The 12,940-nt window shown below is 50.8% G+C and overlaps 1 protein-coding gene across 1 annotated transcript in view; it reads left to right on the plus strand.

Annotated features, from left to right (window-relative positions):
- The window catches only part of RXRA (retinoid X receptor alpha), a 73,364-nt gene extending 67,143 nt beyond the window's left edge, over positions 1–6,221 (plus strand). The window contains exons 7-10 of the mRNA XM_042830843.1: positions 1,239–1,371; positions 2,664–2,755; positions 3,609–3,714; positions 5,590–6,221. Coding sequence (XP_042686777.1) covers positions 1,239–1,371; positions 2,664–2,755; positions 3,609–3,714; positions 5,590–5,737 — 479 coding nt within the window. The 3' untranslated portion in view covers positions 5,738–6,221. The remainder of the gene's footprint in view (positions 1–1,238; positions 1,372–2,663; positions 2,756–3,608; positions 3,715–5,589) is intronic.
- The last annotated feature ends 6,719 nt before the right edge of the window (positions 6,222–12,940 follow it).

Here is a 12,940-nt window from a genome sequence, read left to right on the forward strand (position 1 = left end):
AGGAAGGCTGAACTGGAGATGTTCTGACCTGATGCTGTCTCTGTGTTGGTGAGGGGAGGGTGGGGGCTGCAGACCCCATCATAGGGTTCTGTCATGGGTTCCTGAGCACGAGGAGCTCCCGCTGGTTCTCCGCTCCCAGCATCTCTGCAGGGGCCTCAGATAACCTCCCCCAGGTCCTTTAAGCTGTGGCTTTATCTATTATTGAGCGCCGAGAGAGCAGCTGCCCATGAAATATTTAAGTATTAAAACTTAGCTAAGAGCCTCAGGTGCACTCATGCATCCTCTGAGGCAAAACTAAGTGGAGCACGCATGGAGGAGCAGTGCTGGGTGGTGGCTGCAGCTTTCCTCTGCAGTCTTGAATCATTTAAAATCTTCCCTCCTTGGGCTTTTTGGAGGAGGAAACCCAACTATTTTTCAGCTGTTTTGCCTGGCTTTCCTTTATGCCAAACCTGCTATGATTGAGACAGCAGTAACATTTTATAGGGCTGAGAGGAGGAGCCTGGTTGGGGTTCCTTTTCTTGGGCTGAGCCCGCAGCACCTTTCCATGAGACACCATCTCTCCAGGTCCCCTCCAGCTTCCTGCAGACTCTCCATTCTTGGCTTTCTTGGTGTTGCAATCCCTCTGCAAGTGCCAGACCTCACCCAACCTGTAACCAAATAAACGGTCCCTTGTTTGGGGTGGAAACGTCCTGTGGCCACTTAAGGAACAGTGAACTTTATTCCCTGGTAACAATTTCTAGTGGCACAACCCATCACTGCAGCTGTAGGTAAACACAGCACGCGTGGACCTTGTATTTATTGCAGACAATGAGAAAAGGCACTTTTCTGTGGAAGGAGGGAAGGTGGAAGACGTATTTGCATGGCATTTCTAGCCTGGAAAAAGAAAAGGAAAAAAAAAAGAAAAATTAAATAAATGGAGAATTCTGGGGCCTGCTGTACAAATCTGTGTTCTGGATGTCTGGGCTGGGTAAATCAGGCACATAGCAAATGTGAGGACTGTAGAGGAGCCATCTTACCAAAGATGCCTCTCTGGTAATAAAGGTCAAGCTGATTTCCAAGGCATGGTTGTGGCCACATGGGACGCCCATGGAACAATGTTGCTCGTCCAGATTCTGAGCTACAGAAGCCGTGCATCTCAGCCATTGTATCCAGTGATGCCAGGGCAGTGATGCAGCTGATTCCCTCACTGTGAGGACGCGTGGCTCTGACCCGCAACCTTGCTGTTGTTTTCTCTGCAGGGTGGAATGAGCTCCTCATCGCCTCCTTCTCCCACCGCTCCATAGCTGTGAAGGATGGGATCCTGCTGGCCACTGGGCTGCACGTGCACCGCAACAGCGCGCACAGCGCCGGCGTCGGGGCCATCTTTGACAGGTGGGAGAATGGAGAGAGTGGGAAATCCCAGCTCTGTCCCTGTGCTCCGTGTCCCCTGGTAGAGGATCTCCTCTGTGCATCCTATGAGCGCGTCGTGTCGCTGCTCCTCGGTGTGCAGAGCCAGCAGCACAAAATAGCTGCACAGATCACAGCCCATCGCGAAGCGACGCTTCTGCCACGGGGTCCGGATGCCTCCCAGTGTTAAGAGGGGCTTCTCTTTATTTTCTGTTTCTAATTGGGCCGAGATGTGGTTTTATTGTCAAAGTGAAAAAGCACCAGAAATAAACAGTGGGTTCCACAGGCACATCCCAGCAGCTCTTCAGTTGTTTGGGAAAGTGTTCTAGAGCAACAGCGTGGCTCTGGGCATCGCTCACACTGTGGCTGTTATAAAGAAAGGTTGAGGGAACTGGGCTTGCTTAGCTTAGAGAAGAGAAGGCTCTGGGGAGACCTCACTGTGGTCTTTCAGTACTTGGAGTGTATAAGCAGGAGGGGGAACGGCTGTTAGGTTAGATATTAGGAAGTTTTTCACAGAGGGTAGTGAGGCACTGGAACAGGCTGCCCAAGGAGGCTGTGGATGCCCCATCCCTGGAGGCATTCAAGGCCAGGCTGGATGTGGCTCTGGGCAGCCTGGGCTGCTGGTTGGTGACCCTGCACACAGCAGGGGGTTGGAACTACATCATCATTGTGGTCCTTTTCAACCCAGGCCATTCTATGATTCTGTGATATGATTCTGGTTTCTCTGCTCCAGCCTCATCCTGAGGCACTGACTTGGAACCAAACCACCGATGCTTTCTCACTTAGCAAGGAAATTGCTCTTTGGTGCTGGGTGACATCATTTGTTTCCTGTGAGGTCATAAGTGCAAGCACATGACTTCACTGCAGGCTCCAACAGGAAACACTGGGCAATCACTGGAAAATATTTCAAGACCGGCACCTGCAGAAGGAGCAAAGGGAGTAATAAAAATTACCAGCAGAGGAAATTGCTTTTAGATACCTGCCTTATTTTTTTATTACTTTTTTTTTATTATTATTATTATTATTATTTTTAGGTGGCTTTCTCAGGTGCCAAATTCACAGTGAGTGCACAAAGCCAGTCCTGCTGATCTCTGTTCTGTCTCACAGGAACCGCTGATATTCCTGACAAGCAATTTTTGATACAGGAGGAAAATGAGGGTACAAACGAGCCCTATCCCATGACTTTATTAAACACGTGCCTCTCTCTGGGTCTGATCTTGCTTTTTTTCCTGTTTCTTGTTAATGCTGACACCTGCACTTCTTGTGTCCTTTTGCAGAGTACTGACAGAACTCGTGTCGAAGATGCGAGACATGCAGATGGACAAGACAGAGCTGGGCTGCCTGCGAGCCATTGTCCTCTTCAACCCCGGTACACACAGCCACCTCCTCTTGTGGCTGATGCTCTTTGTGATCCTTTCATTACCCATAGAGCTCTCTTGCAATTCACTGTGTGCACTGCTGAGAACAGGGCCAGCTTTCAGACATGTCCCATGCCTGGCTCCGGATCCATGCATTTCCCCCGGTGCCTCTCCTTTCCAAGAGGCATTTTCCCCTCTCTCTCTCTGGAGGGGTTTGGTTTGATCCATGTACGCCTTCTCCCCATTCCCAGCATCCCAGCTGTACAGAGTTCTGGTGCTTTAGGGAGTGTTGCTAAACAAGAGCTACAGTGGATCTGGGTCTTTAAGAGAGACGAAGGTATGGATCAGGGCAAAGTCAGAACATGTTGTTATTATTATTGTCCCTGTTCCCTGATCCCACGCCAGGCTTTTCAGCAGGGTTCAGCGCTGTCTCTTGGTTTCGTTTTTCAGCTTCACTTTTTTTTTTTTTTCTTCTTTTTTTTTCCCCTTCTTATAATCACCAGCAATTTGTTGCCTGCAATTTGGGATTAGCCGTATTTGGTAAAAGAAGGCAAATCTGGAGAGGTTCCCATCGTGCATGTGCTTGGGTACAGTGACTCTGTCCCTGCCAGGCTTTGTCACATCAGGAGGACCCTGAGCAGGGGCTTTTCTCACAGCCCTGCTGCAGGGCTCGGTGTTGGAGGGAGAAATCCCTCAAGCTGATGCCTGGAAGGCTTCAAACCTTTTGCTTTCAGGGTCTGTGACCACTGGAATGAGCCAAATGGTTTGGGGTTGGGATAATGGAGTGTGGTGATACACTGCACAGGGGGAAACCTTGTGCCCATCTCAGGGCTGGCAACTGATGCTTCTTCTCTCACTCTTCAGACTCAAAAGGTCTCTCCAACCCAGCTGAAGTGGAGGCGTTAAGGGAGAAGGTGTACGCATCGCTGGAGGCGTACTGCAAGCACAAATACCCCGACCAGCCTGGGAGGTGAGTCACTGCTGCACTGCCCCACCACACTGCCCCCTGAGAAGTGGAGGAAAGTCCTTGTCCCCCCTGCTAGGCATCGCCCCACAGCCCAGCAGGAGCAGTCCTGAGGAGCCCTGGCTCTGCTGTAACGCCCACAGAGGTAAGGGGTATCGTTTCCCTTTTGGAAACCACGGAGAGCAAACCACAGCTGAAACAAGACACACACGGAGTTAATTTTCAGTGGCAGATGAGCATCATTGCTGGGAAGTGAAAGCCTCAATTGATGCTCCTCTCTCCTCCCCTCCTCCCCCAATCCAGCTGGGAATGGGAGGGGGAATTAGGAATGCTTTCCTGGACCGCTCTGGAGCTGAGTGGGCGCATTTTCCCAGTTACAGCCTTGAAGCTGGCAACTGCCAGTTAAGAGACTGACAGTCGTTTGAGAAACCAAGCAGAGCACTGAAAGTGCTGCTGGGGAAAGTGTGCTGGGAAACACAGCCTGAGCTGTTGGGCTTTGTGTCTCACCTTCATTCCTGGTCTGGGTGGATTGGAAAAAGGATGCTCTTACAGCAGTGGATGCAGTGGGCAGTGTATTGGACCTGGTTATGCGATATCATTGTGCTGGCAGATGAAAAAAGATGTTCTGTGAAGAGGTTTTGTGGTGTTTGTGGTTGGGTTGTGGTGTTATAAAGGCCCTCCCCCAGTGGGAAGCACTCTGAGCTTTGCATAGGCATTCACAGTCTGCAGTGGGGGTCGTGCTGGCACCAGTGTGGACTCTGGAGCTTGGTTTGCTGGCTTTGAATAGATGTGGGGGCCTGCTTGTGCTGTCTGCACACCCTGCTTTGCAAAAAACCTCTAGGGGTAAACCTGTAGGGCTGCCCACAAGGGCCAGCATTGAGCCCTGCCCCAACACAGGACCCATTGCAATAAGCCCCAGGGGGCTCAGCAGGGTTAACTCTTGGGCTGAGAGTCTGGGGTTACACAGCCCCTAAGGGAATGCTCTCGGAGTGCTCCTGGCACAGCATGATCCCCAGCTGGGGCTGGAATCAAGTGGTGCAGCATTGCGTGCTCCCTGCTGCTCTGCAAGGAGGACATGGGCTGTGCGTGCTGCAGGGAGCAGGCAGGGCTGTCCTTCCCCCCCCCTCCCCCAGCACGCTGTGCTGAAGGCTGGTGTGCTCACAGTTAAACATCTCCAAGGGCTGCAGCCATCATCTGGTTTGGTTTAAAGTGAAACTTCCTGAATGGGATGGTAGAGCTGATTTGTTTTTCCTGGCTCTGCTCCCGCTGTTCTTGCCAGCTCAGCAAAAGGAAAAAAAAAAAAAAAAAGGAAAAAGAAAAAAAAAAAACAGAAGAGAGAAGTGTGCATGCGTGTATAACATCAGTGTGTTCGTGCGTGGTTCTGTGTGTTTCCTGCTCCCCTTCTCTCTGGGCTGGCTCTGTTCATATTGAAACCCTGACTGTGCTGCATTAAAGCCAAGTTCAAGGGCTTTTCTCCCCTCTGGTGGGCAGTGTGGGGGCTCCCAGGGTGGTCCTGCTGACCCCCACAGGACCCCTTTTAATTCCTCAGCTGCTTTCCCTTTTGCCTGAGCAAGCTGAGAGCTGCTGCACTCTCTTTGCCGCAGGGACCCCATAAACAAGTCAGGCTGCTCCCTGCATTTAAAGCATGGCATGGATACAGCACACCCAGCCCAGGGATGGCCCTTCGTGCCTTATTTTCCTCTTTCAGCTTAGCAGATGTTTGCTGTAAATATCGGCTACCAGATCTTCAAAGCTAGGGCTGTAATTAGTGATTTCTCATTGTGATTTCTTTGCTTTGGGAGCAGCAGAGCCTGTGAGCTCCCAGCCTGCGCGCGGTGCAGCTGAGGCCCTCTAACTCTGTACCGTATTTCCTACCCCCAGGTTCGCCAAGCTCCTGCTCCGCCTGCCAGCCCTACGGTCCATCGGCCTCAAATGCCTGGAGCACCTCTTCTTCTTCAAGCTAATAGGCGACACGCCGATCGACACCTTCTTGATGGAAATGCTGGAAGCACCCCATCAAATGACTTAGAGAACTGCCGCTGGGTCAGTCCCTCACCCGGCCAGGGCCATGCGGGCTCCGTCCTCTGCTTCCTCCTCCTCCGCCCCAGCCCCTTCCCTCTGCTCCCCAGATGCTGGAGGCACCGTCCGAGCTTCTCCGCGTGGTCCCCGGGCCGAACCCGCACCTCCCTGCCGCCTCATCACGTTGACCTTTTTGTCCGTTCGCTGTCACTGCTGCATCTAAAGACCTCTGATGGCTGTTTTTTTCCCTGCGGTAGATGTAGAGGAGTGGGGACGGATGGCTTCGCATCAGTGCTGGCTGGCACGTGGCATGGGAGCAGGGACGGTCCCGTGCCATCCCGGCCCCGCCGTGGGGTTTGGACGAGTCAAGGGAGAGCGGTTCGGCTCACCAGATTTGCAGCTGGCTATTATCAGAGGATGGAGGTTTTTTTTTGGTGGTGTTTTTAGGTTGGTTTTGTTTTTGTTTTGTTTTTTTTGTTGTTGTTGTTTTTTTGTTTTTTTTTTTCTTTTTTGTTTTTTTTTTTGAACAAGAGAAAAGAAAAAAAAAAAAAAAGAAAATTATTCTATTTTTGGTTTCCAACTATTCTTAGTAGTCTCAGCAGTTCCTTTGCGAAAGGGAGAGGCTGTGGGGAGGGGTGGCTCTCACTGGGCTCTATTAGTGAGTCACCATGGCTGCACGGAGCCTCTTTGCTCAAAGCAAGGGGTTTGGGACTGAGCTCAATCCCTCTCTGAACAACGTGGGGCTGCCCTGTCCCCCTCTGCTGTCCCCAGTGATGCCGCTCCTCTGGGACACGTAGCTCTGGAGTGCTTGCTTTAAGGCTGCCAGGGATGTGGTTCCACTTTTCTGCAGCTCACGGAGGTCCTGCTGGGCCCCCTGCCCTTCTTGCTGTGCCCAACGTCCTGGCCCAGCCCTACAGGAGCTGCCTTATTGCAGGAGCTGTCATGCTGGAGCAGCAGGATCTGATGGCTCAGCAGTGCTCCTGTTGGATTCTGTAATCCCAAGTTCATGCAGGGCCATTTCCAGCCAGAAGGTGGGCTCAGCAAAATGCCCCACGTGCAGACTGTAGGGAGAAGCAGCCCTGCAACCACTGGCAGCCCATGCATGGTGTTTCAGTAGCTGTGGTGCAAGGCAGCAGTTAGTGGGAGCTCTCAGCCGTGCTGCTCCCTGGGGTGTTCATTGGCAATGATGCAGGAATGGAGCTCACTGTCCCTGAATATCCCTCATTGGAATGGTGGAGGACCTGTGCCATTCACCTCACCCTCTTGCATTAACCAGGGGAGAAAATGAGAGAGAAGATCAGAGTGAAGTCTCTCATTGGGGGTTTCTCCCTCCATAACAGGACTGAGCGTCCCAAACACACCATGGGTTGGGGGGAACCAAGGCTGAGTACCTGCTGTTGGCCCTGGACCGAGGGCTTCCCCATGGCTTTTATGTCTGCTGTAAGACAGCAAAGTGGTCCCAAAAAGAATGCAATCTCCTGCAGAGCATCCCACCGGCTGCTCTGTGCCTGGGGAACACAGTTGTCACCTGCCTGTTCTCACCCCACTGGCAGCTCAAGTTCCAGCTCCATCCCCATCAGGCCATCTCCTTGCTGGCAAATCCACAGAGGTGGGGAAAATCTTTTGGCCATCTTTCTCCAGCAGCCTGCATGCCGCTGAAAATATTGTTAAACAGCTTCACCCTGGAAGAATTTGCCAAGAAAAGAAGGCGAGAGAAATGAAATGTAGTGAGAGTGCCAATAAACGGGGCTGCTCGGTGCCTGCCCAGTGTGAGGCTGGGGGCTGGCAGCAGTGAGGTCAGAGCGTGCTGGGGGTCGGTCAGCTGTGCACTATAATAAACCTGGACCCTTGTTTATCTCCCTTGGGTAGAACCACTTCTTTTTTTGCTTTTGTTTTTTTTTTTAATGATTGACTGCTTGGAAGGGGCTGTTTTGGTTTGCACTGTTGGACGGCTGAGCATGTGCCCCCATCCCATCCTGTCCATCGTATCCTTCCCATTCATCATATCCATCCCATCTCTTCAATCCCACCTAACTGTATCCCGTCCATCCAGTCAAATCCCTTCACTGTCACCCAATCCCTTCCATCTTATCCCATCCATTCCATCCCATTTCATCCATCTCATTCATCCCATTCTGTCCTTCCCGTCCTACCCCACCCTGTCCCATCCATCTCATTCATCCCACCCCGTCTTTCATACCCCACTCTTTCCATCTATCCCATTTATCCCATCCCACCCTGGTTCCTGTCTGACCCCTACAAACACAAATGCTGTGAGCAGCGGGTTGCCTTCAGCATGCAGCAGGGTGCAAAGCCCTCATGCTGGGGTTCCCAATCAGGACACATCTCCGTGCCTCGGTTTCCCTGGAGCAGCACAGTTCTGGGATTCCTGCCCCTTACAGAGGAAGCTTTGGGGAAAGGCTGAGCGTTGTCCTGGTGTCAAGAGAGCTCCCACCTTGCTGTAAATCAGCATAGCTCTCTGTTTCACAGCAGCAGCCTTTTGGGGCTCAGCCCCCAGAGATGAGCCCTGATCCCCCATGCAGGGCCACCAAGGCAGCCGTCCCCAGCAGAAGGATGAGCTCCCGTGCCTCGCTGTCACCTGCCACAGCAGCCTTAAAGCAACCTGCTCTTGCATGAGTTTGGCTCTTTCATCTGTATTCTTTTTTACTTTTTGGCTTTTAATTTTTTATTTTTTTTTTGCCCCCTAGTAGTTATTCTGACTGTATTACTTGCTTTTTGGAAGAGGTGATACATGGGTAAAAGAAAGGAAAAAAAAAAGGCACATTATCCACTAGCGAGGTAGGACGTTCATTTAAGCAGATCTCAGTACTCTCGCCAACATCTGGTTTCCATTAGGGTGATCATTTTTTATTTTTGTTTTTTAATATATATGTATTTTTTACATTTTCTTTTTCGTTCTTCTTGCTGTTGGTGGGACAATCTTTAATTTTCTAAAGATAGCACAAACATCAGCTTTTCAGCCCCCACCATCCGGGCTCAGAGGCGATGCTGTCCCCATCAGAGACCGCCTGGGCTCACGGATACGTGCTGTGTATACATGTATGTACTGTAGATATATACACTGTACAAATAGCCTCACTCACATATACATATATTATACCTGTAGCAATGGCAGACTTTATTTTTTGGTGTTGTTTTAAGTTGATTCTTCCCCTCCCTCCCCCTGCGTGTTGTTTTTGTACGCGAACCCCTTTCCCAATTGGCACAAGCCGAACCTGGGTCCTTATAACTCGCCGCAAAGGAGATGCATCTATTTTAAGATGCCTTTTTTGTTTCTGTTTTGTTCTGTTGGTTCTTTTTTTCGGTGTTTTTTTTTTTTTTTTTGCCGTTGTTTTCCCTTCGGAGCAGCAGGTGGCGGTGAGGAAGAATAGCTTTAGCCGTTCCCGATGCTTAGCGATGGATGCCTGGGCTGTGGGGGTCGCGTAGCTGAAAGAAAACAAAAACGAAACACGTTAAAAAATTTCGAATAACAAAAACAAAAACGAAAAAAAAAAAAAAAAAAAAAAAAAGGAAAAAAAAAATATATGAAGCGGCAATAAAATTAAAAAAAAAAAAAAAAAAATTAAAAAAAAAATCTATTTTTGTACAAATGTAATTTTATCCCTGACGTATTCTTGGATATATTTTGGTTGTTTTTTTTTTTTCCCCTCCTGGATTGTTTTGTTTCTTTTACAGAGGTTGTTATAAAGGCTGTCTCTATTTTGCTCTCCTTCTCCCTCTCTCTTTCTGTACTTTGTCCGGCCGCAGGGGCAGCGCTCATAGGGGAGGGAGGAACTTCTGCCCGTGTTTTAAAGGCTTTATATCAGATCTTTTCTGAAATCATTTGTTTGCAACGAACTTTTTATTTCTTTTTTTTTTTTTTTTTTTGCCCCTCTCTCCTCCCCCTACTCCCAAAAATGTTTATTTTGGGGGGAGGAGGGGAAAGTGTATGGAGGAGAGGGGGGGGGAGAGGTGGGCTGGTCTGGGGGTGTCTTTTGTCACACGTATATCTGGCGTTCCCGCAGGTCTGTTTTACTGTGAAATCACTACCGTATGTTATTATTCACTTTAAAAAAAGGAAAGAAAAAAAAAAGAAAAAAAAAAAGAGAATTGCTGCTGGAAAAGCCAGAAATTAAAAAAAAAAAAAAATAAAAAAAAAAAAAAAGAAAAAAGGAGAAAAAAAAAATATATGAGCATTTTAAAATATAACCCAGTGCAAGTCCTCGTTTGTTCTGCAGGGGGATTTCCTCACGTTAGCGGGGTTCTGTCCCTCCCAGGTTGTCCCCTGTGGGGTTCTGCCACTATCAGGGAGGTGAGCATCCTCCTGCACACCTCAGCCCTGCAGAAAGAATTCCACATTCCTTTGCTGGTGACATGGGACAGCTCAGAGCCATGCAGGACATGGGTGCTGGGGGAGCCCCAGGCCCCAAGTGATGTCCTGGGATCATGGCGCATCCTAGGGTATGTCCTAGGGGACGTGGTACATCGTGGGATCATGGCACATGCCAGACACATGGCACATCCCAAGGACATTGGCACCTCTTGGGGACGTGGCATGTCCTGGGGTCATGGCACATCCCAGGCAGCAGCAGCAAGCACCCAGCCATGGGGACGGGCGCAGTGAAAATGCCATTCCCATGCATTGGGGCACAGCACTGTTCTCAGCCTCCCTCCCCTCCTAGTGCCATGGTACCAGGGTGCCTTGAGTGTCACCTGCCCTCGCTGCCAGGTGTAAATGAGCCTGAACTCACTCTTGGGTTTACAGCAGAGATAACTCCCCGGCGCTGACACAGAGATGGCAAATGGGTGTTTCAATGCAGTTAGTGCTGATCTGCGTGCTGCCAGCTCTGCCACAACGTTGTTTCGTTTGGGAAGCACAGGGACATGAGGGATGATGGTGCTGGGAGGTGGCAGCTGCTGCATGCTGTGGGACACTGCCTGATGCCTCCCTACCCACGTGGGCAGCACCCGCAGGCGCTGGGCGCTGCGCTCGCACATGGGCTGGATGCTGTTCCAGTGGCTATTTGTCTTGTTAACCTCCAGGCAGCAGTTTGTGTTTGGAGAGTAAATATTGACCTCCTCCCTCCCTGAGGTTTATTTTTTTTCCCTCTTTGCCCCTTCTTCCCGAGGTGGATGAGCTGGGATGCGTGGCCAAGGCTCCCCACCGTGCTCGTCCTCATGCCACCACCCATTGGCAACAAAACCATGAGGGGCTTGGAAACGGGGCTTGTTTCTCCATTTAAAGCAGCTAATGTGAAAAGGAAAGGGAAAGACAAGCTGCCCGATGTTTCCTTCTTTGCCCTGTTCACTGTCCCCTCCGTGGTGGCACAGAGGAGGAGGAGAAAGGCCCTTCGGTGAACTCATGCCTGGTTCTTCTGCTTCAACTGGAGTTGAGGTGTGTGTTCTGCTCCCCCCCTCCTGATCCCGTGATGACAGAAGGTGGCTGTAAGGAGATGGAATGCTTTGCACGTGCAGTAGTTGGGGTTTCGCTTTGCAGCAGGGCTGGGTGTGTGCAGGATTGGTCCTTGCCCTGGGAGCAGCATGGAGACATGGGGCTCAGGGATGGCAAAGAAGGATGCAGAGCTCTCTAATCTCCTAATGGCAGATCTGCTTACAGCCCGAGCTCTTGGACAGGTGGCACCAGGAAGGGATTTCAGCTTCCTCTGCTCCTCCAGATACTTTTTGGGCACGGCCTGGAGGATACTGTGCCGGCGGGTGTAGAGCTTTCTCTTAGAGATGCATCTCATTTAGTGGCACTGGGCTGGCTGCTTAATTCCTGCGCATCCCAGAGCTGACAGAGATGGAGTGAGGTGTCGGCAGACGGTTTTGAAATCCTTAAGAGAAGGGCTGTGATCCCAGCACTCTCCATGCCTTTGCTTTGCAGCAAGGAGGGGCTCTACAAATAAATACAGACAGATGAGCTCTTTCACTGGTCATTTGTCACTTCATAATTGCCAAAGAAAAGCAGGTTAGTTTTCTCCTCCTGACCTCTCTAAAGAAGCCTTTTCACCCCAGCTGGGCCCACGGCTGGGTCAGGTCCCCACGGGGCAGGGCAGCTTTTGCCTCGTGCTGGGGCTGCAGGGGACACCTCAGCCTTTGGCATTTCCTGGGGCTTTGCATGGCATTTTGTGGTGCCTTGGCCACGCATGGGTGCAAAGGGGCTGGGTGAGGGCAGAGAGCCTGGAGTGCTGGGAGGTCAGCAGCACATGGATGGCTCGGGGGATGTGGGGTCTGGGGTCTATTGGTGTACAACTAAGTGTGGTGAGTATTGGGTACAAACTCAGCTGAGCTGTGCCAAGCTGGGGTGTGCCAGGCTGTGCTGAGCCATGCCAGGCTGTGCTGAGCCATGCCAGGCTGTGCTGAGGCATGATGAGCCAAGCTGAGCTGTGCCATGTCATGCTGAGATGTGCCATGCCGTGCCGAGATGTGCCATGCCGTGCCGTGCCGAACTGTGCCTAGACGAGCCCAAGAGCAAAGTGCTGCCGCCCCCTCCCGGCCCCGCTGCCCGCCGTTCCCTCCACCTCTCTCTCATCCATCAAGATTTTAACTCGTTTTTCCATCCAAATGCCTTCTTATTCCTTCGCGGTCCGATGAAGAGTTAACACAGCGCTTGCAGGCAAAGCGTTGCCTCAAACGAGCATCCTTCATTCCCAAAGAACTCGAGATCCCAAGGCACAGGCGAGAAATACTAGCCACAAAAATTTAGCATCCCTCCCCCCCCCCCTTACAGCACTGGCAGCGAAACCTAGTTTGGCTTTATAGGCAAGATTTTCCATACCGTGCTCCAACGCGACTCAATTCCACTAAGCCCACATCTTGTTTTTCTACTGACAAAGTGAGGTATGATTCTTGGCTCGCTGATTTTCTGCTGTGGAGGCCTAAATGAAAAGATGCTTTTAAAGCTCATTCACTCAACACTCAGCCCAAAACCCGGGGGGAGGGTCAGATGGAAATTCACTGCTGCTATCGGATGGGCTTTCTGCTTTTACGGTGGGGGTGAGGCTGAAGAAAATTAAATGAAGGCAGAAGGGTTTGCTAGGATACTGGTAAAGGTAGAACAGAGTGCTGAGTAAAACAGCCGAATTGTTTAATTTGTTTTCTTCTAAAAAGCTTCTGTTTGAGTCACTGTGGTTCCTGAGGACACGGCGCTCAGCGCTCATTTTGTCTGGATCTTTCAATTTCTGGCATAAACTCATCGTATTCCTCAGGAAGG

Source organism: Centrocercus urophasianus, unplaced genomic scaffold (genome assembly GCF_019232065.1).
Source record: "Centrocercus urophasianus isolate 14NV4802_14NV808 unplaced genomic scaffold, USGS_Curo_1.0 seq_34, whole genome shotgun sequence".
Classification (NCBI taxonomy): domain Eukaryota; kingdom Metazoa; phylum Chordata; class Aves; order Galliformes; family Phasianidae; genus Centrocercus; species Centrocercus urophasianus.